Source organism: Macaca fascicularis, chromosome 1 (assembly GCF_037993035.2).
Source record: "Macaca fascicularis isolate 582-1 chromosome 1, T2T-MFA8v1.1".
Taxonomy (NCBI): Eukaryota; Metazoa; Chordata; class Mammalia; order Primates; family Cercopithecidae; genus Macaca; species Macaca fascicularis.
In genome coordinates, this window is record NC_088375.1 from 77,019,697 (window position 1) to 77,043,167 (window position 23,471).

The window sequence follows — 23,471 nt, forward strand, 5'->3', positions numbered from 1 at the left end:
TGGCCTTGGCTGGTTTTCTCCAAGAGGTGGCCTGTCACCTGTGTACCTCTGGTTACTGCTTACATGCCAGAGTAACAAGTAGTTGCCAGTGTAGCACTTCCTTCTTTGTTCATCCTTCCTATTCAAAATATAACTCAATTAAAAGCATAATTGAACTCCAACAAGTAACATCTAAGACACTGTGCTAGGCCTTTAGGGAGGATACAAAGAAATAAAACAGTTCTTGCTATTAAGGCAACTAAAATTTAGTAGTTCACAGGGCTAGCCATGCAGGAAAAGTACTCAATCCTAGGTTCTCCTACCTCAAATCCATCGCACCTTCTACCACAGCTCAATGACGATTTTGCTTACAATTATTTTGAAATTGTGTATGGGTTTTCAGGTTTGCAAGAGTATCTAATAAAGATATTTGTTTTCACTTATATTATTTTATTCTGTTAACCCCTGTGAGGGAAAACTAAATAAATGCATATGAATGAAAATATATAATGAATGACAAACTAATATTTTGAATAATCATTGCTTTAAACTTCTCTTGTCACTTGCATCCTTTTACTATTGTGATAAAAAGCGCATAATGTAAAATGATCTTACCATTTTTAAGTGTACAGTTCAGTAGTGTTAAGTATATTCACATTGTTATGAAACAAATCTCCTGAACTTTGTCATCTTGCAAATCTGAAAATTTATATCCATTAAAGTACTAATCCCCTTTTCCTCCTCTCTCCAGCTCCTGGTAACCACCATTATACTTTTTTTTTTCTATGAATTTGACTACTTCAGATATTTCATATAAGGGAAAGCATACAGTATTTGTCTTTTTGTGACTGCTTTATTCAACTTAACATAATGTCCTCAAGATTCATCCATGTTGTAGCATGTGACAGGATGTTTTCCTTTTTAAGGCTGAACAATATTCCATTACATGTATATACAATATTTTATTTACCCATTTATCTGTTGATGGACATTTGGGTTGCTTCCACCTCTTTGTTATTGTGAACAGCACAGCTATGAGCATGAGTGCACAAATATATCTTTGAGGCCCTGCTTTCAATACTTTTGGGTATATACACTTGCATCCATTTTTAACCTACACAAAGAATATCTGCTCCCGAAGACTGACATTTTGCCATCAATCTATAAGAAAGTAAATTCTTTGGAAATACGATAAGACAAAATAAATGTATTAATTTGCCTTTCAAATATAAACTAAGGTAAATTTTTCAAAGCTTCTTGATTTTCTTCATATAATAGTTATGACAAAAGAAAATCCATTGTCATACCTTGATGCCAATTATACATATATAGAAAATATTCATATATATACACGGAGAAATATGCACATACACAGACACATCCTGAAAATAGTCTACTTCAGAACAAAGTGCACTTCCACTTTTCAAATTGCAAAAATTGACTTCATATTTTCTGAATATCTTTTTTTAAAGGTCTTTTTAAACTTTTATTCCTGGCTTTTAAAAGTCATCACAGAAAGAGTAGTACGAGATTAAGTCTGCTAAACTCAGCCATACAAGGAGGAAGGAAAAGCACATGTGCTGATCTTTCTCATACTACCAACTAAAAGTTTATATAGTGCAATTAAGAGTTTTGAACCATTATTTTATAAGCAGAGTTAAATATCAGAGGTATGTTCATAAATGAGTGGCACATGTCACATATTTAAATTCTTTCAGGATCTCAGAATCATAGAACCTGGGGCTTCTCCATCAAGTCCTGCTCCCTTATTTCACAATTGGAGAAACATGTCCAATGAGACTAAATGGCCTGTCTAATGTTACATAGCTTGTCATCCCCAAAGCTGGAACAGGAACTCCTATCATTTCATTACTTCAATATTTTTTATAACTACCTATCTTATCTTCTGTTAAAAGAATGTAGCAATATACAGTAGATATTCAGACTGTTTTCATAGGGAAATTACTCTTTCGGCTTTTATTTCTTTTCTTTGTAATTGACGTATGCAATGCAACGACTTCCCCTCATCTCATGGGAGGATTTGAACTTCCCTGCCCTCAAGGGCCCAAAACCTGATTAGGAGTTGCTGTTGATTCTTGCCTTGGATTTTAAAAGTCTCAAAATTCGTTACAGAAGAAAAAATTAATAGGTTCTAGAGTACAGAGACAAATATGAAGATTGCAGGAGGGATTCCTGAGACTCATATAAGCACTGAGTGGAAGTTGAATTAAGAAGTGTTTCCAGAGGGTAACTTAAGAATTTGAGAACTGGTCATGAGAGGTGCTCAAATGGAAGAAGACCCATTTTCCAGAAAAGAGGAGACAAATGGCAACACAAAGAACATTGTTCTGGTGTCCAAGCATAAACACCGATCCTGTAGCCTGAACCCAAGGGAGGAAAGTTCACTGTCCTCCTCTAGGGCCTACACACTGCTTTGGTGTGTATCACGCTGACTGTTAATAATCCAGCAGAGTAATCATTATCCATTCTCCAAGGCTGCATTTGGTCTGTGTTTGAGGAGCTCATGTATTCCCCTACCCCTAATGCCAATGCCATCTCAGTCCATCTCACAATGCCCCAGGTGACCCATCTGCTCTAAAAACAGAATGAGACCATGCACATCTAGTAGTAAGGTGAAGTAGAGGAACGACCCACATCTGTATCTAGAAAGACTGGACTGAAAAAGATTAAGGCCCTCAGAACTGAAGCAATGGTTATACTAAAATTTATAATCTCATTTTTAAAAAGTATAGTTTTGCTGTTTTGTAAGAATTCAAGACCTTTAAGTTTTTTTCTAGTTTTTCTTTCATGAATGGACAGGGGGAATGTATAAAAGAAATCGTTTTGTTAATCTATGAAAAAATGTTAAATTACCTAAAGCTGAAGCATTTTGTGCAATGTGTATGTATTGTTTATATATATGTGTTTCTCTCTCTGTCTCTGAATGATGCAACAGATGAAAACTAACCAATAGAGAGGATATGGCTTGATGCTTAAGAATGAGTCAAACAACAAATGGGTAACTGTATACTGTCTGCATGACTAATGCAACTTCATTTAACTGTTATCATTTGAAAACCCCAAGTATACTAATCTTGTTCGTTGTTTTTGTTCTTTTTTGAGACAGAGTCTCGCTCTGTCACCCAGGCTGGAGTTCAGTGGTGAGATCTTGGCTCACTGCAACCTCTGCCTCAGGGTTCAATCAATTTTTGTGTCTCAGCCGCCCGAGTAGCTGGGATTACAGGCATGCGCCACAAGGTCTGGCTACTTTTTTTTGTATTTTTAGTATAGATGGGTTTTCGCCATGTTGGCCAGTCTGGTCTCAAACTCCTGGCCTGAAGTGAACCGCCTGCCTTGGCCTCCCAAAGTGCTGGGATTACAGTGAGTCACTGCACCCAGGCAAAATATACCAATCGTAACGGCTGAACTTTCAATTGTTTTTCTGTTTTGAAAACCAAGTGTGGCCTAAAGCATTTCTCAAAACACTGACGAACAGTAAACTAAACTGCGACTTTGCCATTTATATCGTTAGATCCTAATAGATATTGAAACCCTGCAAAATAGGAGACTTTTTTCTTTTTCTTGCTTTTTTTTTTTCTTTTGAGACAAGAGTATTGCTCTGTCACCCAGGCTAGAGTGCAGTGGCGTGATCTTGGCTCACTGCAAGCTCCGCTTCCTGGGTTCACACCATTCTCCTGCCTCAGCCTCCCGAGTAGCTGGGACTACAGGCACCTGCCACCATGCCCGGCTCATTTTTTGGTATTTTTTTAGTGGAGACAGGGTTTCACCATGTTAGCCAGGATGGTCTCGATCTCCTGACCTCGTGATCTGCCCTCCTCGGCCTCCCAAAGTGTTGGGATTACAGGCGTGAGCCACTGCGCCCCAGCCTAGTTGCTTTTTTAAGTTTAGAACTGAAATTACCAAAAGGAGGGGCATATAGGTTGGCAGAAAGCAAATGAGTAGCAACAAAAAATAATTAGGAGCTATACAAAGAGTAAAAGAATGCATGAATAGGAATCTTCCAGTGACAATATACCCCCACCTTCAATAGGGCAAAAGATCCACCATAAAAGAAGCGAATAGTCATCCTGAAACTTAATTACATTTCAAAGTAGTATAGTAACATGAAAGGAACAAAACATTTTTGTTCAACAGTTTGCCTACCAGATGGGATCTCTAAATATAGTAATCTAAAACCTTTGCTTGTCCTATACACAAATAAAGATGAAAGGAATAGCAACAATAGCTAAGCATTTGAATCACTTGAAATAAAATAGCACTTGAGTTAAGTTTGGAAGAATCTGGCTCATTCTAATAATGAATCTGGGAAGGCTGGAGTTCTCAGTGAAATTCAGAATACAGAAGGTTGCTTCTGATATCTACCTGTTTAAACTGGTAGAATAGTTGGAAGAACAAATCAGGAACTAATAGCAGGAGATTTGGGGAAAACTAAAGAAAAACAGGAACACCTAATAGAGATTCTAAAGGCCCACAGTACAAATTCCATACTTTTGTTTTTGAAATAAGAGTTGGGACATGCCCTTGCTTTATTTCTGTGCACTCCTGTGTAAATGTGGGTAATAGTTAAGAACCTATGCTCTGGAGGCAAGTCCAGCATGTGAATCCAGGTTCTACAATTGACTGGCACTATGACTTTGAGCCAGGTTTCTTACCTCTTTGAGCCTCGTCGACAAAAGCAGATAGTGATAGTACTGAGTTTTATTGGAATTAATTTATGACAGTTTTTGGCACCTACTGAATCCCATGAATATTAGTTGCTTATTATTATTATTAATCATTACTCTTAAATAATTATATTCTGATTTTTTGCTGTCTCAAAAGCATGGGGTGGTGTACAGTAAGATTTTCTGGTAGTAAATGGAGTTCTAAGAGTAGAACTCAAAGCCTTCCCTGGCATATCTCCAAGTGGTCTTTCCTAGTAACACTGCCCTCTTCTCACCTGGCTAGGGAAGGTTATCTAGAACTTACATGGGGAAGGCAGGTCAAAAGACAGAGGCATTTTTTAAGAATTGACTATCAGAGCTCAGCCTACCCTCATTTGTCCTCCTTAGGGATTTCACTTATACAACTCTCAGCTGCAGATCTACAGGCTTTGGAGAAATGACTCAGAATTTCTTTTCGATCTGGTTAACTAATGGCATGTAGGACCATTCTGGTTGATGGCACTGGTATTAATACAACACTATGATAGCTTAGAGCTGATTTTGGCAACTGACGTTTGATAGTAAACAGTTTAGTTACCTGGAAGTAGGGTGATTACATTACCTGGAACAAATAAAAGATAAGTCGTAGTTGCTTAAACATGATGCAGACTACAATGAATGGAATGCCAGTGTTTAATGGCACTTAAGCTTCTACTGGATTATTTTGTTGAATTTTACATGAGGAAAGAGCAACCTGCTGGGACCACTGCCTTCAGTATTAAAAGATATCTATGTTTTGGCTTTCATAGAGGAAATAATTCCATTTTTTAGTATTTTTTAAATTGTGGTAAAATACATATAAAATTTACTAAGTGTACAGTTCACTGGCACTTATTAACAATGTTGTACAACCATCATCACTGTCCATTTCTAAAAATGTTTCACTATCTAAGCAGAAACTCTGTACTCATTAAACAACAACCTCCCAACCCCCTTCTTCCCTTAGCCCCTGGTAATTTCTACTCTACTTTCTGTCTCTATGCATTTGCCAATTGTAGATATCTCATGTAAGTGGAATCATACAATTATTTGTCCTTTTGTATCTGGCTTATTTCACTTGGTATAATGTTTTCAAGGTTCATCCATGTTGTGGCATGTATCCGAATCGCATTCCTTTTACAGGGTGAATAATATTCCATTACAATATGTACATAGCACATTTTCTTTATCTCTCCATCTGTAGATGAACATTTGAGTTGTTTCCACCTTTTGGTACTTGTGAATAATGCTGCTATAGAACACTGAAGTACAAGTATTTGTTTGAGTTCCTGCTTTCATCTCTTTTGGGCATAAACCTAGGAGTGCAACTGCTGGATCATATGTTAAGTCAATGTTTAACTTGTTGAGGAACCACCAAATTATTTCTATTGCTGCAACATCATTTTACATTCCCATCAGCTATGCACAAGGTTTCTAATTTCTACACATCTTCACCAATACTTATTTTCTGTTTTTTTAAATCAAAAAAACAGAGCCATTCTAATGGGTATATAAGGTAGAATCTCATCAGATTTGCTTTGTAAACTATTTATTAAAAATAAGACACACGAAGTTATTATTATACGCTTCCCTTACCGTGTGTATCAAAAGCTGCAAACATCCTGTGCGAGTCCCAAAGTGAAAGGTAAAATATCGCTCTATCTATTACATTTTAAACATAATAACACTAATAATTTCTCCAAATAAGGTAATCTTGAGTTTGGGGATTTCATTTAAAAGTCCTAGAGCAAATGCTCAGGGCAAAAACATATCCATTAGTCATTACAGAAGTCCATACGAGGCTGACACACGTAGAATACCATTATTAGCAAAACTAAACTTAGTACACTTACAACTGCCTCAAACTTGACCCCAAAGTATCCAAAGCTCCTCGGAGAGCGGGCCAGCCGCAGTGCGCATGCGCACTCTCGGGCGTGCCCCCGCCCGTGCCTGCGTATTTGCGTGCGCGGCCCCGCGCTGCAACGCTGGGGCGGAGCCGCATGACTGGCAGTGGTATCAGCTATGGCGGCTGCGTCGGGGTCAGTTCTGCAGCGCTGTATCGTGTCGCCGACTGGGAGGCATAGCGCCTCTCTGATCTTCCTACATGGCTCAGGTGGATTCAATTTTACGTCCTGGTTTTCTACAGCTCGGGAAACAACTTCCCCTCGGTTACCCCAGTATTGCCCAAGTGGAGGTGTCGCCGGGCCCAAATAGGGCCCAGTGGGTGGCCCCCCCGTCGCCAGCCCCTACTGTGGATGCACGGGCAGCGCCACCTGCCCCCAGCAGCTCTCCTTAATCTTCCTCTTTCTATCGGGCGGTCACTGGCCCACCACCCTCGCTTTGGGGCCTTGTGTCCCGCCGCTCAGCCGGCTCTCCATCCACACAACATTCTCTCCAGTGCAACCTTTACCACCTCCCCATTCCTCGCCCCAGGTTTAAACAGAGCGAGTTAGTAAGGTAAGTCTTCTGCTAGAGGGAAATTATTTAGTGTTTTTCATGATCAGCTACTAGAAATTTTTCAGTCGTAATTGCCCATTGCTTTCTCCAGGCTCCCATACTAATGTAGACAATTGAGATTCACAGTTAATCTTAGATACTGTTTACAGAGTGTCTCTTTTCTGTAACCCACTGTGCCATGGTTGGAGTGTTTTCTCTCCCTTTCCTTTTTCCTGCTTCTCTCTCCTTCCTTCCCCTTTCCCGCCTGTGTCATTAAACTTCCAAGATAGACTACAGGGGCAGGAGCCCCAGGGGCAGGTTATCTTCCACTGCTTACCCTTAGTAACGTGTACTTAATGCTGTATCGTTTCTTAACATTCATCTGTAATCACTTTTGTCAATCTTCACTGGATTGTGAGAGTAAGGGCCCTTGTGTCAATCTTTGCACCCCCAGTGCTTGGCCCAGGGTAAGCTCTCAGGAAATGTTTTTTAAAGAAATGAGATGCAGCCGGTGTCCTCAGGGGGCCTACCTAAAGTTAAAAACAAAAACAATCCAATTAGTTGGAGTCAGCAGTGCATGGAAGATCACAAGACGGTGCGTGGTTTCCTGCCAAGTGAATTGTAAGAGAAAAAAATGTGGTTAGGCATTATTAAGGCATTTGGAAGATGAAAAGCTTGTCAGACTTTTCGAAGAAAGTGGTCTTTGAGCCGAGACGGATAGGCTTAAAAGGGACTGTGATTGGAAGGGAATTGGAAAGGTACTGGGCAGAGACCTGGAAAAGGGCAATTGTGGGACGTATTCTCTTTATTTTGAAAATGAGGCCAGACAGGTTCAGCAGCTTGGCCAAGGTCTCTTAGCTGTTACTGTGAGTAGTGGCGGATTTGGGATTAGAACCCAAAGCTCTCCGACCTCAAACTCAGGGCTTTGGTGGGGTAAGGTGAAAAAGCTTGAACTAGGATGTATTGTTTTGGAGATAGGGAAGAAGAGGGCCAATAGTGTTTAAAGGAAAAGACTTGGCATACATTTAGAAGGTGAAGTGTTTAAGATGACAGCGGTACTTAATAACTAGGAGACTGGTGATACTATTTAGGGCTCCAAGAGTGTTCATTTATAAGTACCCAGAAATTCCCCAACACTGTACCCTTTCTCATAATCAATTCTCATTATATTTAGGAAGAACTCCTAGACTATGTTCTTTTTTCCCTTGGACCTCTTTGCTAAAAGTAACTATCCTTTTTTTAAAATTTCAGATTACATTTTTATAACCTGTAATGATATGTCTCTAAAATTCAGAGTCATGTATGTATGTATTTTTTCCTTTGCACTTTGAACCAAGAATTTATGCAAAGAATTCTGCCAAGTATGCGAGTATAATGTGATTCCTATATGTTTAAATATCCATTGAAGTAAATAAAACCTTATTGGGAGTAGGTCTTTATCATCCAGTAGGTCTTTAGCAGCTAGTGATTTTACATTAAACTTTAATATATGCGGTTATGTTATAGGAGATGTTTGGTTTCTGCTTAATTAGAATATGGGCAAAGCAATTCTAACAGTTTAATCACACTCAGTTTTACCATACTGTTAACCAGTTTTAACAGTTGTACTATGGAATAAGGTACCAGCTTTTTAAAAAGTGGACATTGTGAATGCATAGATGTTGTTTTGCAGCTTCATTCTTACTCTTCAAGGCTGAAAAAATGTTATTAAAGACATATTTTGTTTTTTCAAATAAAAAACCTTAAAAGCTTGAGATTTTCTTCCAGGAGATAGCAGCCATAGAAGAACATATGGGAGTGTAAATTATATATAGCCAACTTAATTTGAGCCTTTTCTATTAATAAAGTACTAAAGACGGACCTTCTTTTAAGATGATAAAAATAAATGATAGGTTAATTAGTTTTGTTCAGTCTCTCAGATCAGATTAATTCACTCTTATTTGCTCCCATAGGACACTGGTTCTTCTTTCAGTAGTAGTCATCATACTTGTAATTATGTAACGTAATGTCTGTATTCCACACTAACCTATTAGGTCCACAAAGCCCAAACCATGTGTCTTGTTTATGGCTTTCTTCTTGTGTAGTAAGGCTCAGCAAGTTGACTAAGTAGCTTCTTGGTAAAGTCACCAGTAAGCTCAAGCTCTGTGTCGCTCAATGTAATGGACATTTTCAGTCTTCCTTTTATGTGAACTGTCATCCACATTCAGCTTTCTTCTCAAAAAACTCTCCTGGTTCTTTTTCTATCTTGATTTGCTCCTTCTGGTTTCTTTTGCAGACTCATCCTCCTCTACCTGGCCATTAATAATGGGGTTTCTCTAAATTTGGTTCAAGGTCTTTTCACTCTACATTTTTCTCCCTAGGCTAATCACAGAAGTCTCCTAGAGATACCCATTTGTGTCGCCGGTGTATAGGTAACAACAGAATGTTTGAATTTCTATGGAGATTCATAGATTCTATTTTTGAGCTCTAGACAAGTTTATCTAACTGTCTGATACATTCATTCATGAATCCATTCATTCAAGAAATATATCACAGCCTCCATGAGTAAGGCACTGTTCTGTGCTCTGATCATATAGCAATGAACAAAACAAATCACTGCTCTCATGGAGCTTATGTTCTAATGAAATAAATAAATACTATAGTAGAAGGTAGTCAGTTTTATGGAAGCAAAGAAAGCAGGATAAGGGAATGCTTCCTTAGATAAGGAGTTGGAACAGTGTTACAATGTTAAATAAAGTAGTCAGGATATGCCTCACTGCAAAGATGACAGAAGATGAAACTTTACAGCTAGACTTAGGTGATGAGAATAATGTAGATATTGGGTTAGACTGTTTAGACAAAGGAAAAGCCAAGTTGGAGGTCCCAGGGTAGGTTCCTTGACATGTTCAAGGAACAGCAGTAAGGCTAGTGTGCCTGGAGTGAGAAGAATAGGAAGGGATATCCAGGAGGGTACTGGCATCCAGGTAGTATAGGGCAGGTAGTATAGTTGGCAAACTTTCAGTAAAAAGTCAGGTAAGCATTTTAGCTTTTGTGGGCCATGTAAGGTCTCTTCCCCATATTTTTCCCTTCTCTTTAAGAAAGGACTTTTTAATAATGTGAAACTCATTGTTAGCTTATCCTCCTTAAGGACCCTAGGTTGGATTTTGTCCTCCCCTCTACCTGTCCATAGTTGCTCAATCAACCCATGGTATTAGACCTTGTATGCATTACAAAGAGGCATCTCACACTCAACCTGTGTATGCCTGTTGCTTATGTTTCCTGCCTAGGCAGGTGTCTAGTATTATTGTTCACCCAGTTACTCTGGTCAAAAGCCTGTTAGTCATCCATGAAATCTTTCACTATTGACCCTTCATAACAAATCCATTGCCAATCTCTATTAATTTTACCACCTACATTTCTTTAATATCTGTTTCTATCTATATCATCACCCTAGTCTAAGCATGAACAATAGTTTCCTAACTGATCTCTGTACATCTACTTTTGCTCTCTTTCAATTCTGTCTTGACACATTTTCAGATTGATCCTTTAGAATCATGCCAACCTTTCTGTCAGAAATATTCATGGCTTCTCCATGAACAGATTTCTCAGGTTCCTACAGTTTCTCTGGTCTCATTTTATAGACACTGCTCTTCTTTTCATTCTCTGCTTTTCAGTTCTTACGTGTCTTACTGCTCCCTCTTGTCCAGAATATTGGCACCTGCCCTTTCCTTGGCCTGGGATACTTTTTGCTTCTGCCCTGCACTTCTCACCGTCCTGTAGACTTTAGTTCAAACCATTCAGCAACTATCTTTGGATACCCAATTTTTGTCAGTCCTGTTCTAGGCACTATGTGAACAAATAACTCAGATAAAATACGTAATAAACTTCGTCTTGCATAGTTTATAGACTAGTGCATTTATCCTTGAACTCCATAAGCCAGTCAATTCTGAATATAATAAATCCTTGCAGCAGCAAGTGTCTCATCTTTGAAGCAATTACATTTGCCTTTCACATTTATTTGTGTGATTTTTGACTAATTTCTGTTTTTCGCAATATGCTACAGACTCCATAAGAATATGGACTCTATTACTCCGTTACCCCGCCATCATTGCCTCTCTAGCGGTGAACACAGTGTTTGACACATTAATAGGGATTCAATAGACAGTTTTTGAACTGACACCTTAATGAGTTAATTGATGAAAAAATTGAAGTTGTGACCTCTTAATTTCCTCCTCAGGACTCCATAAGATGGACTTCTATTTCCTTCCATTTTTTGTGTAAATACATATATATTAATATTTGTATGATTTTTTATTACTTATCAGCTTTGGAGTAGATAATCATTCTTTTGGATCATGCAAACATGTTGTCAAAATTAAATTATGATTTCTTCAAGTTAAAATTACATTGAGTATACCTTTTGGACTTTTTTTAAACCAAGAAAATTATATTAGGTTCTTCTAACTACAGAAGCTTAACAATCACTTTAGGAATTTATTACTATTAAGAATAAGATAAATGACTTAAAAATCACATATAAATACAGAAATAATTCTTTTTTTAGAAAAATCAATTTATTTATTCCTGTAGTACCCACTAAACAATTAGGAAACTTAAAACTTAAGCTTAAACAAGATCTTCAGAGTAATCAATGGTGAAGCCAGGAGTAAAATAATCAAAATTAATGCTAGTTACTGAGACCTGGTTAGTTAATTCATAGTAATAAGTCAGTTTCTATTCAGTTATTATTATGTATGTAGGTTTTTTAAATCCCTTATTCCATCCTCTGTGTGACATAAAAGTTTTAGACTGCTTTGAAATGCATTGTATTACTAAAATATTTATTTTAATCTTGATTTTGTGATTCATCAGGTGATTCTGGACAAAGATTAAGAATGTGGATCAAGCAGGTTTTAAATCAAGATTTAACATTCCAACACATAAAAATTATTTATCCAACAGCTCCTCCCAGGTATGTAGTAATTTACCTCACTTGTCAATATAACTCTGTGGCATAAAATATATGTAAAGAGATGTGCCAGCTAGGAGTTCTTTAAGCTTGATTTTGTATTTAAGATACTTTAAATTAGAGTACTTTGTCCCCAGAATGTATCCTTTATTGCAGTGACACTGTTGGACCAAGTTTTGTCAGGTGAGTAATTTATTCCCTCTCTGTAAAGCATTCCCTAAAGCTCTGAATTTAAACTGTGTCCCAAGCATGGCTTATGTAACTCTGCTTCCTCTTGCCCTGCAGATTGCTCAACTTTCATACTTTCTTCTTCCCTACATTCACCCCAAAAGGAAACTTAATAACTCCAACAAGTATAATCTTTCTAATAATTTAGTTAAGCCAGAGTTCATAATCTCTGGAAAAGGGTTTTATGGCATTCTTTCCACATTTAAAAGGATTATTAAGAAACAATGTTATGCTTTTTTAATCAGTAAACCAGAATAGGAAGATGGAATTGACTACTTAATAAATATTTAGGTTATGTAACCTGTAGGTGTGTGCAACAAAATTCACAGTAATAAAACTGCTATAGTTTTGAGGTCAAACCGCTCTTTGTAAACATTAAATTAACATCTGCATAGTCTTTTATTCGGAACACATGCTGTAAATCAACTATTGGGGATTTTTTTTGGTTAAGTGAAATGATGTGTGGAGCTACACCCCAATCTGATTTCTCATAATCTGTTCTTGATTTTTTTTTTCTTTTTTTTTTTCTGAGACAGAGTCTCTCTCTGTTGCCCAGGCTGGAGTGCAGTGGTACAGTCTTGGCCCACTGCAGCCTTTGCCTCCCGAATTCAAAGGATTCTCCTGCCTCAGCCTCCTGAGTAGCTGAGAATACAGGCGTGTGACACCACGCTCAGCTAATTTTAAAGACAAGGTTTTGCCATGTTGGCTAGGCTGGTCTGGAACTCTTGACCTGAGGTGATCCACTCACCTCGGCCTCCCAAAAAGTGCTGGTATAACAGGCATGAGCCACTGCGCCCAGCCTGTTCTTGATTTTTTCTTATCAGGCATACTATGCAAATGCCTTGCTTTATATTTCCGTTAACTTAGTATTAAAGAGAAATAAAACCAGAACTTCAAGGACATTTTTATATGTACTAATAAGAATTTACTTACTTTAATTGATAGAATTGAAAAAGGGAGAACAAAATGATAAGGTAAGACTGAAGACTCAAAGGAGTTATTATTTAAATGTGATTTTAGTAGAATTCAAAAGTTTGGTAGTGTAGTTGAAAGACCCAATCACCAGTGGTTATTTCTGTGCTCTAAATCGCATGTCTTTGATAATGTCAAAAGAGCTTGTTGTTACTGATTTTTAGGGTAGTTGAGTTGGAAGGAAGAAACATAGTGGTATTTCTGCAGGGAGGAAAGAAGTTCACTTCTGCCTAAATATAAATACAATTGTCTGATTAATCATAAGACCATTGAAAACCTTATTCTAGGAATTAATGTTTTTTATCTTAAGAATTTCATGTCATTACCAATTGTGATAGGAATTCTAGACAGTATTTCTCAAACTTTAGGCCAGAGATATTTCAGAAAATCCAGAAATCTCCGTGTGCACTAAGCATTATTTGTGGTTGCTGTTGTGATTTAGTAAAATATGAAATCATTGGACTAGCCAGCTTCATAGTAACTTTGTGATACAGTTTTATAATCAATAGCTATTTGGACAGATCATCAAACATTGTAGACCGTATTCACCAACAGAAGTGTAATATGAGCTACAAATAAATTAAAATTTTCTTGATACCACATTATAAAAAGGAAGAAATATGTAAAATTTTAATAATATATTTTATTTAACCCAGTATATTCAAAATATTCAACATGTAATTGGTATAAAATTGTTAAAGTGATATTTTATATTTTCACACTAAATTTTCAAATTTTGGCATGTGTTTTACATGTACTACATATCTTACTTCTGATGCTGGCTAATTACACTTAAGTTAAATAATAGTAAAAATTAAGTTCCTCAAGTTGCACTGGCTACATTTACGTGCTTCATAACCTTATGTGGTGGGGGCTTCCGTTTTCTACAGCTTAATTTTAGACCTTAAAGAGGAGTTCCCGTATACAATATATTCGGAGCCACTGTTCTAGATTAAGTCATCATTTTTACTTATGCATACAATACTTATTGGTTTGCTCAAGTTTTCAGTTATTAGTAGCGAAACATAGAAGATTTCCAACACATTACTTTAAATATTAAATTATTTAATTGCAATAGAAAATGAAGCTGGCATAAACAAATTTGAGAACAAACATAGTTGACTCTTGGTAAGCATAAAAAGCATAAGGCTCAATTTGTGGGAGTGAAAGTGTGAGGGTGTACAAGAATGAAGCCTCTTGATCTGGACCATTTGGTCTTCCATGAGCATTAGCTATAGGAACACATGGGTTTGGTTAATACTGTAAGGCAGTTCAGTGGAGGTCAGTTAAGAGAGATAATATCATACTTAGTATATTACAATTGGCTGATTTTTTCCTACCTTGTGCTAGACTAATTTTCTAGAGCAGTTTATATGATACTTCTGTATTCCTACAGACACTAAAGGATACAGTATCTCTAAGCACTTAGCATAGAACCTGACAAATAGATGTTTAGTGAATATCAAATAAATGTCTTATAATATTTGCTTGTTATAATTTAAAATAGTGTAATAAGAATGAGTAATTGCAGGTATTTATATATAATACTAATATTTTAATTGTATAATAGTTTATGCCTATGTGAGGTTTTAAAAAGCATATTTTGTTGTGGTAAATAATCCAAGAATTGTTGTTCATAAGGGGTTGCAGTTACTTGTCCTAGGGCATGACCCAGTAATAGATTAATTGAGTGAGCACAAGATTGTGGGCCACTTTTAACTAATGAGTCTCAAATTGAGGAGCGCTGCGGTGTCATTAAGTCTACAGCTTTTAATTGGTTTCCACACTTCAGAATGCTGTTTGATAGTATTTTATTAGAATGCTCTGGCATTCATGGTGTACTTTGCTGTTTTAAGACTTCTGATTGATGTTCCTAACACATGACCCTGTTTAGGCAAGCAGTTTGGGCATAGATTTATTGTCCTTGCTTTTGTAGCATAATATGGCTTCATTTGGGGTTGTAAGGATAGTTGCTACCTTCCATCTATTATGGCAGTGTTTCTTGTGCTGCTAATAAGAGAGACTCTGGTGTCATCTACCTTGCTTGCTACCTTTCCGGTGACATCTAAAGGAGGCATGTGATAGATACATGCCTTCCTTAACTCTCACTCTTTTTAATGTGATTGGTTCAGGATAAAAATGAATTTTAACAACCTTCTCAAAAATTTATCAAGATTTCATGCTTTAATATTTTGCTACATCTTTCCAATATTGTCCACATTTCTGGTATTTATTCTCTCTCCTGTTTTTTTTCTTTTACCACTTGTAAACCCGTAAGTTTTTCTCTACTACAGATATTTCATGGATTATGTTATTCCTATAGGGTATACTAAAGATATTACTTGGCTTGTAAAATCATTCAATTGATGGCATGTAAATGATATTCAGGGTTTACCTGCCTGTTAGTTGGCCAGTTTTGTCCTAGAATGTATCTAGTCTCCCGTTACATGGAAATGATGCTTACTATTATGTGGCTTTACCCAAGCCAGTATTTATAGAAATGAGTGAAAATGAAATGTATAAAAGCAGGTTAAGCTTTATTAACTTTGGTACACAATGCCAAACCTATTTCCAGAGAGGCTGTAACAGTTGACAGCCTCGCCAGCAGTATTCAATATTCCCATTTATCTCACATCCTCCTGAACACTTTCCATTGTCTTTTTAATTTTAGCCAAACCAGTAGATGTGTAATGGTATCTTATTGTGCTTTTAATTAATATTTCTTTAATGCTAATGATGTTCCACACTGTTTCATATGCTTATTGAGCATTTAAATATCCTCAAAAGAAATACCCACTCAGATTATTTGCCCATTCTTTTTATTTGGTCATCTTTTTCTATTGATTTGCTGGAGCTCTATAGTTTTTTGGCTACAGTTTATTATTCTTGTTGGATATATGAATACAAATACCTTCTCTTTGTGGTTTGCATTTTCACATTCTTAATGACATCTTGTGGACATAAGTTCTAACATGTTTCTTTAAAATTACAGTAAAATACAAAAATTGTATGTGCATAGTTAATTTTGATAAATTATAGTACAGAGAATTTTGGTAACTTTATGCACCTGTTTACCTCAATTAAGTTGGAGAATACTCTCATCACTGCAGAAAGTTTCCTCGTGCTTCTTTCAAGTCAATTCCCGTCTCATGTATTATTGTTTGGATATCTATTATAATATAGTTTGGCTTGTTCTTGAATTTCAGTTAAATTGAGTCATTTAGTGAAATGATTTAATGTAATCTTGTGTCTGGCTTCTTTTATTCAACTTGTTATTTTTGGGGTTCATCTATATGTGTGATATGTGTATCAATAGTTCAATTTTAAAACTTCTAAGTAGGTATTGTATAAATATACCACAATTTGTTTATTTATTTTACTGTTGTTGCACGTTTGGAGAGCTAATGAATAATGCTACCATAAATATTCTTGTTACAAGTCTTTTTGTGAGCATAATTTGAATTCTTATCTAGACTCTATTCCATTGGTCTGTTGGTCTAATCTTATAGTAGTATAAAATTGTTTTAATTATCACAGCTGTATAGAAAATTTTGAAACCAAGTGGTGTAACTTTTGCCCATTCTATGTTACTTGCATTTACGTGTAAATTTTAGAACCTGCTCTTCAGTTTTACAAAACACCTGTTTGGATTTTGATTGAAATTGCATGGAACCTAGTTTGATTTAGAGAAAATAGATGCCTTCTAATACATACACATGGTATGTCTCACCATTTATTTAGGTCTTTATTAATTTCTCTCAGAAGTGATTTGGAGTTTTTAGTGTAGCAGTCTTTTGCTAAATTTGTTTACAAGTATTTTGTTTCCTCATGTTATTGTAAATGGAATTTTAAAAAATTTAATTTTTAAATTGTTGCTAGTACAGAGAAATAAATTTACTTTTTTATTTTGTCCTGTGTCCTGCTATCTTTCTAAATTCACTTATTTCTAGTACTTATTTAGTATATTCCTTATGAATTTTGTATATGCATTTTATTTCATTGTCTTGCTTTTTTGAACTTGTTTGAACTTCCAGTACCATGTTAAATAGAAATGAGTACTTCCTTCCTGTGTAATCTTAGAGGGGAAGTGTTCAGTATTTCACCGTTAAGTATGATGTTAGTCCTAGGGTTTTTTTTGTATATATGCCTTTTTTTTAATATCAAGGACATTTCTTTGCCTAATTAGCTGAGAGGTTTCTTTGTGAATTTATCAAATGCTTTTCTGTGTCCTTTGAAGTAGTCATGGTTTTTATCTTTCATTTTGTTAACACAATGAATTACATTAATGGATTTCCAAGTCTTAAACCAACCTTACATTCCTGAGATAAACCCTTTTGTAATGTATTATCCTTTTTATATGTATCTAAATTCGTTTTGCTAATACTTTGGTAAAGAATTTTATGTCTGTGTTCTTGAGAAATATTGTTCTGTGATTTTCTTTAATGCCTTTGAAAAACTTTATCATCGGCCGGGCGCGGTGGCTCAAGCCTGTAATCCCAGCACTCTGGGAGGCCGAGGCGGGCGGATCACAAGGTCAGGAGATCGAGACCACAGTGAAACCCCGTCTCTACTAAAAATACAAAAAATTAGCCGGGCGCGGTGGCGGGCGCCTGTAGTCCCAGCTACTCAGGAGGCTGAGGCAGGAGAATGGCGGGAACCCGGGAGGCGGAGCTTGCAGTGAGCCGAGATCGCGCCACTGCACTCCAGCCTGGGCAACAGCGTGAGACTCCGTCTCAAAAAAAAAAAAAAAAAAAAAAAAAAAAGAAAAACTTTATCATCAGGGTTATGCTAGTCTCTTAAAAGCATTGGGAAGGATTCCCTTCTCTGTGTCTGAGTTTATGTTATTTCTTCCTTAAATATTTGATAAAATTCACTAGTGAAATTACCTGAACCTGAGATTTCCTTGTATGAAGGTTTGGGTAATGAATTCAATTTCTTTCATGAAACCAAGATATTCAGATTTTATATTTATTTTTAGGCCAGTTTTGATAATTTGTGTTTCTTATGAAGTTTGTATCTTTTTTCTGATTTGTCAAATTTATTGACACAAAGATGTTCATGATATTTCCTTTTAATGCTTTTATGATTTGTTGTTGATACCTTTTATTTCATTACTGGTAATAATTTGTATATTTTCTCTTTTTTTTCATGGTTCATCTTACCAAGAGGTTACCAATTTTATTAAGCTTTTATAGAACCAACTTTGGCTTTCTTATTTTCTCTCTTAATTGCTTTCTATTTCATTTATAACTATTCTTATATTTCTTATTTTCTTCTATTTACATTAAATCTATACATTTCTCACTAATATTACTTTAGCTAAGTTCCACTAATTTTTTCTCTCTCTTTTTATTTGTATTGAAATGTTTTCAAATCTTCATGGTCCCATTGCTGTACTTGTATAACAGACCACCCCAAATAATAATAGTTTTGTTACGTTCACAAATTTAGTGGGCTAAGAATTCAGAAGGGGGGCAGTGGTTATGACTTGATCTGGGGCCTCTCCTATGGCGAAACTTGAAGACTGGTGATGACTCGTCATGTGATTGCTAGGAACTGGAATCATCTGAAGGCTCACTCACATATATGGCATAATGCTGGATATTAACTGGGACCTTCCTTTGGTCTTATTACTGTAACACTTTTGTGAGACCTCACCATGTAGTATCTTGGGCTTCCTGGCAGCATGGAGGCTGGATTCCAAGAGCAAGTGTCTAAAGAGAACCAGACCTATAGACCTAGTGTTAGCAGTAACATAGTTCTCTTCCTTCATTAGTTAAAAGACTCTGTAGAATCAAGCGGAGAAAACATAGACTTCTGTTTCTTGATGAAGTGTCAGACAGAGTTACACTGTAAGAAGGGTATGTGGGATGGAAGGTATTACTCTGGCCAGTTACGGAAAATATAGTTCTGGGACCTATATAACCCATGGGACCCAAATAACCCTTAAGCTCTGGGTCCTCATTAACCCAGGAGTTATTTAGAAATATGTTCCTTCCAGATATTTGGAGCTCTTCCAGATATTCTTATTACTGCTGATATCTAGTTTCATTTCATTATTGTTAGAGAAAATAGCCTGTATGATTTTCTTCTTTTTGATACTCATTGGGACCTTTTTATGGCTTTGCATATGGTCTATCTTGGTGACTGTTACTGTACATTTCTGTGTGTCGTGTTCTATAAATGTTAATGGTTCACGGTGTTTGAAAGCATCACGCTAATTCTGTATGTGCTTAGTGATTACTTTTCTAAGTTGTTCTGTTAGTTACCAAGGGATGGGTATTAAAATCTCTATGATTGTAGATTGGTCTGTTTCTCCCTTTAGTTCTGTCAGTTTTCTCTTTATGTATTTTTGGGCTATATTATTAGGTGCATATTCATGTAGTATTATTGTCTTTTTATGGCTACTTTTATCTATAAAATGTTCCTTTTTAATTTGTGGTTATACTCTGTTGTGCTGTGTTTAATAAAAATATATCTCAACTTCCCTATGCTTACTGTTTACATGACACTTTTCATCCTTTTACCTTTTGATTAGAGCTGTACAGTATGTCTTTTTCCATTCTTTTGCTTTTAACCTACCTATATCATTATATTTAAAGTGGATTTCTTATAGACAACACGTAGTTGGGCTTTGTTTTCATTTGTAACCAAGCTGATAATTTGTCTTCCAAGTGATTTGTTTAAGCAATTTACATCTTGAATTTAGGTCTACTGCTTTTCATTCCTCTGTTTCCTTTTTATACTTTCTACTGAATTATTCATTTTTTAATACACCATTTTGCTTTATTTTTTTCTGATTGCCATAGGGATTATGATGTACATAGCACAGATTTTTTACCTACTTAGAGTTCTTTGTTGGTTTTTTTTTTTTTCCTTGTAACTATATAGGTCCCTTTATCCTCATCTTGTGTATGTTATAGTTTTCATATGTATTTTGTCTGCATACATTGAAAACTGTACCAAACAAGGTTATAATTTTTGTTTTCAACAGTCAACCATATTGTAAAGAGCTTAAGAGGAGAACAATAGTTTATTGTATTTACTCACTTGTGGTCTATTACAGCATATAAGCATGTTTTGATTAAATTGTGAATTACCATTTTGATTATAAGGTATCCATTTTCCTCAACTATATTTAATAGATGTTTTAAATCAGCTAAGGTGGGGGCATATTCAGTAAAACTCAGCAATTAGTTTGCTGTGTTGATTTAGATGGAAAATACTGCTTTTTTTTTTTTTTTTTTTTTTTCCACTGTGGTAATTTGGACTCTTTAATTCAAGTGCCCAATAAAGATTTTTATTTCTGTGACATGCTTTAGCTATATTTACAATTAGAGATTTTCTTAGTTTGTGTTTATTATCAGAATTTCCATTTAAAAATACTTTTTAACAAGCCACTTATGATTTATATGATAATATAGTTTCTTTTGGTGTTTTAAAAAATTATAAAAGTAATAAGATTTGCATAGTGCCTATACTTTTGGATTCACTGTTTTTCCACATAAAGGCCATGTTTGTATTTTTCAGTAAATATCTATTCTAAAATAAACTAGGCACTTTTTATTTAGGCATCGTAAACAATTGAATTCCTCTTTACTCCATCACTTAGGATTCCTATCTGAAGCATGATAGTAGGAGAGCCCTCTCCTGATAACGGTAAATCTGTACTACAAGTATGCTAGTAAGGAACCCTACTAAAAACAGCTACTTTGAAGAAATAATGTACTTCTTTGGTAAGTATTAGGTATGTTTAAATATGCACTAGTATGAAAAAGTTTTCCTAGATATGGTTTTTTAAAAAAGGAACAAAAATGGACTGTTTTCTACAAATCACAGTGTAGATTTTACAAGAGTTAAAGTCAAAATATGTTTGAAGCAAAAATAAAATAATTTTAGACATGGTTATTTCTAGCTGACACAAATTATTCCCAAGTGACACAAATGATTACTGAAATTTGTTCAGCAGATATTTAGCATCTCTTCTATGTCAGGCTTTGTTCTTAGCACCTGGGCTATGTCTGTGGAAAAGATAAAGTCCCTGCTCTCAGTGAGCTTATGTAGAGACAGAAAATAAAGGGAAATTAAATGTAATAATTTCAAATAGTGATAAATGGTATTAAGACTGTTAAATAGAATAATGGGATAGCGAGTATATGTGTGTGTTGTGGGGTAAAAGGGAGGTATATTTTCAGTTGGAGAGTCAAAGAAGCTCCCCTGAGAAGGTGACACTTGAGCTGAGACCTAAATGAACAGTCGGAGCCCACCATGCAGAAATGTTGCAAAGAGCCCTCTAAGTAGTGGGGATATCAGATGCAAAGTCACTCAACTAATAATGAGCTTGTCCTATGTGAAGAAAAGGAAGTGACAGATGTGACTGGAACCTAGTGAATGGTGGGAGAAGTGGTATGAAATGAGGATAAAGAAGAAGACTGGTGCCAGTTTGTTAATTTAAAGGTTATGAATGACCTTTGGATTTTATGACTTTAAGGCAATACAGATCAAAAACAACTTGGTATGAAGCTGAATGTCAACTCTTTTTTTTAAACCTTGGACATTTTATTCTAGCTTAGTATTTTACCAATGTGTAATGGGTTGATTGATTGATTAACTTAGGAACCACACAGATGTTCTTTGCCAAACATATTTATTTATTGTGGTAATGTCTGAGGAGTTTTATACCAGCTAATAAAGTGATTTATTTGAGGAAGAAGGTGAATGAGTATAACATATGTGACAGTTTTTAGCTGTTTAAAAAACAAACTTTTATATTTTATTTAAATGTTATTCTAACATTTTAGGAGATTTATACATTCTTGGTTATGCTTTCTTAGCAAGAAAGTTCTAAATTATTTTTGTCTGTTAACTTTTCTCAATTACTCCGTTTGAAGAGAATTTTAATTTTCTTAGCTACCACATTAGTAAAATACTTACATTGGGATTCTACCTCTACTGAGCATCTATCTGTAATTAAGGTATTGTCAAAAAAAGAAAAGTTAAGTGAATGTCACTTTTTTCCATTAATGGCTGAGTTCCCAGAATGATTCACATTTTAGCCTATGATATCATCCTTATTTAAGTATTTAGACAGACAAATAAGCACAGAAATAGCAGCGTCAAATGAAAAGGGAAGTAGAAACAATCCAAAAGGGTAACAGGCTCATTTGAATTTTAAAGTGAGTGTTGTATTTTTGATATTTTGATTTAGAACTTCACCGTGATTTTAGTGACAGTTTGACTACAATTTGGGGTTTCATTTTGTCTGACAATGACTATTTGGAAAACATCTACTCTCATTTTCAGGGATTCTGGGATGAGGAAGGTTTGAATGCTTTCTGCCTTCTCTCCCCTTCTAATTCCAATTTATCTACCTTTCTAGAGCCACACAGCTTCTGAGGTCAGACGGCATATGGGGTTGTGGGATAATTTGTGCTCTGTAGGAGTCCTACTATAGAGTTGATGCAAGATTTTATAGTAGGAGAGCCTGGATAAAGAGCAATGAAGGAAAAGCTCAGTCTGCAAAAATCTGCCCTCCTCACAGGTTTATGTCATAAAATGTAATTCTCAGACAATAATGCAATATTAATTAGAATTCCAAAAATATTTTTTAAGGATAATTATTTGAAAGTAGTTTAAAGTTTACTAAATTTTTTGATAAATTTATTGGATAATCAAGAACAATAGATGCCTGAGAATAGCTAGGACAAGTATGAAAACACAGACTAGTAGTAATGATGGTAAGGAGAGGGGAACTTACCTTATACAACTTAAGAATATGCTCTAAAACCACCATAATGTGATTAATGTGATACTAACTTAATAGATAAATAGATTAGTGGAACAAAATAGAGCCTTTCTCAACTAAAGCTCTTCAGCTGAATCACAAGACATAGAAAATTATTTGAGTGACTGTTCCCCCGCCCACCGCATGTATGATATAAAACTAGCACCATTCTAGATGTGTTGGAGGGAAGTCAGTTCATTATATATAACATATGTCTTAGGGCTTAATTCTCTCACAGAAATCAGGTTTAGAGAGACTAGATAATGCAGAACTATAAAATATGTGGCAAAGATAAAATTTCACTGTTTGCTGAGAAGGGTGTCTTCCCCTTCCCTCCCTTTCTCTCTCTTTTAATAGCACAAGCACAGTTGGCTATCCCATGGAATAAAATGAATTTGAATCTTTAGGTTACTCCATGTAT

The 23,471-nt window shown here is 35.7% G+C and overlaps 1 protein-coding gene across 4 annotated transcripts in view; it reads left to right on the plus strand.

Moving 5' to 3' along the window:
- The first annotated feature begins 6,691 nt into the window (after positions 1 to 6,691).
- The window catches only part of LYPLAL1 (lysophospholipase like 1), a 39,277-nt gene continuing 22,497 nt past the window's right edge, over positions 6,692 to 23,471 (plus strand). For 2 of the 4 annotated variants that reach the window (XM_005540876.5, XM_074026753.1), the window contains exons 1-2: positions 6,692 to 6,795; positions 11,970 to 12,069. In XM_005540876.5, coding sequence (XP_005540933.3) covers positions 6,705 to 6,795; positions 11,970 to 12,069 — 191 coding nt within the window. In that variant the 5' untranslated portion in view covers positions 6,692 to 6,704. Of the gene's footprint in view, positions 7,140 to 11,969; positions 12,070 to 20,878; positions 21,003 to 23,471 lie in introns of those variants that run through there. The other 2 variants (XM_005540877.5, XM_074026751.1) reach the window with 2 other exon arrangements.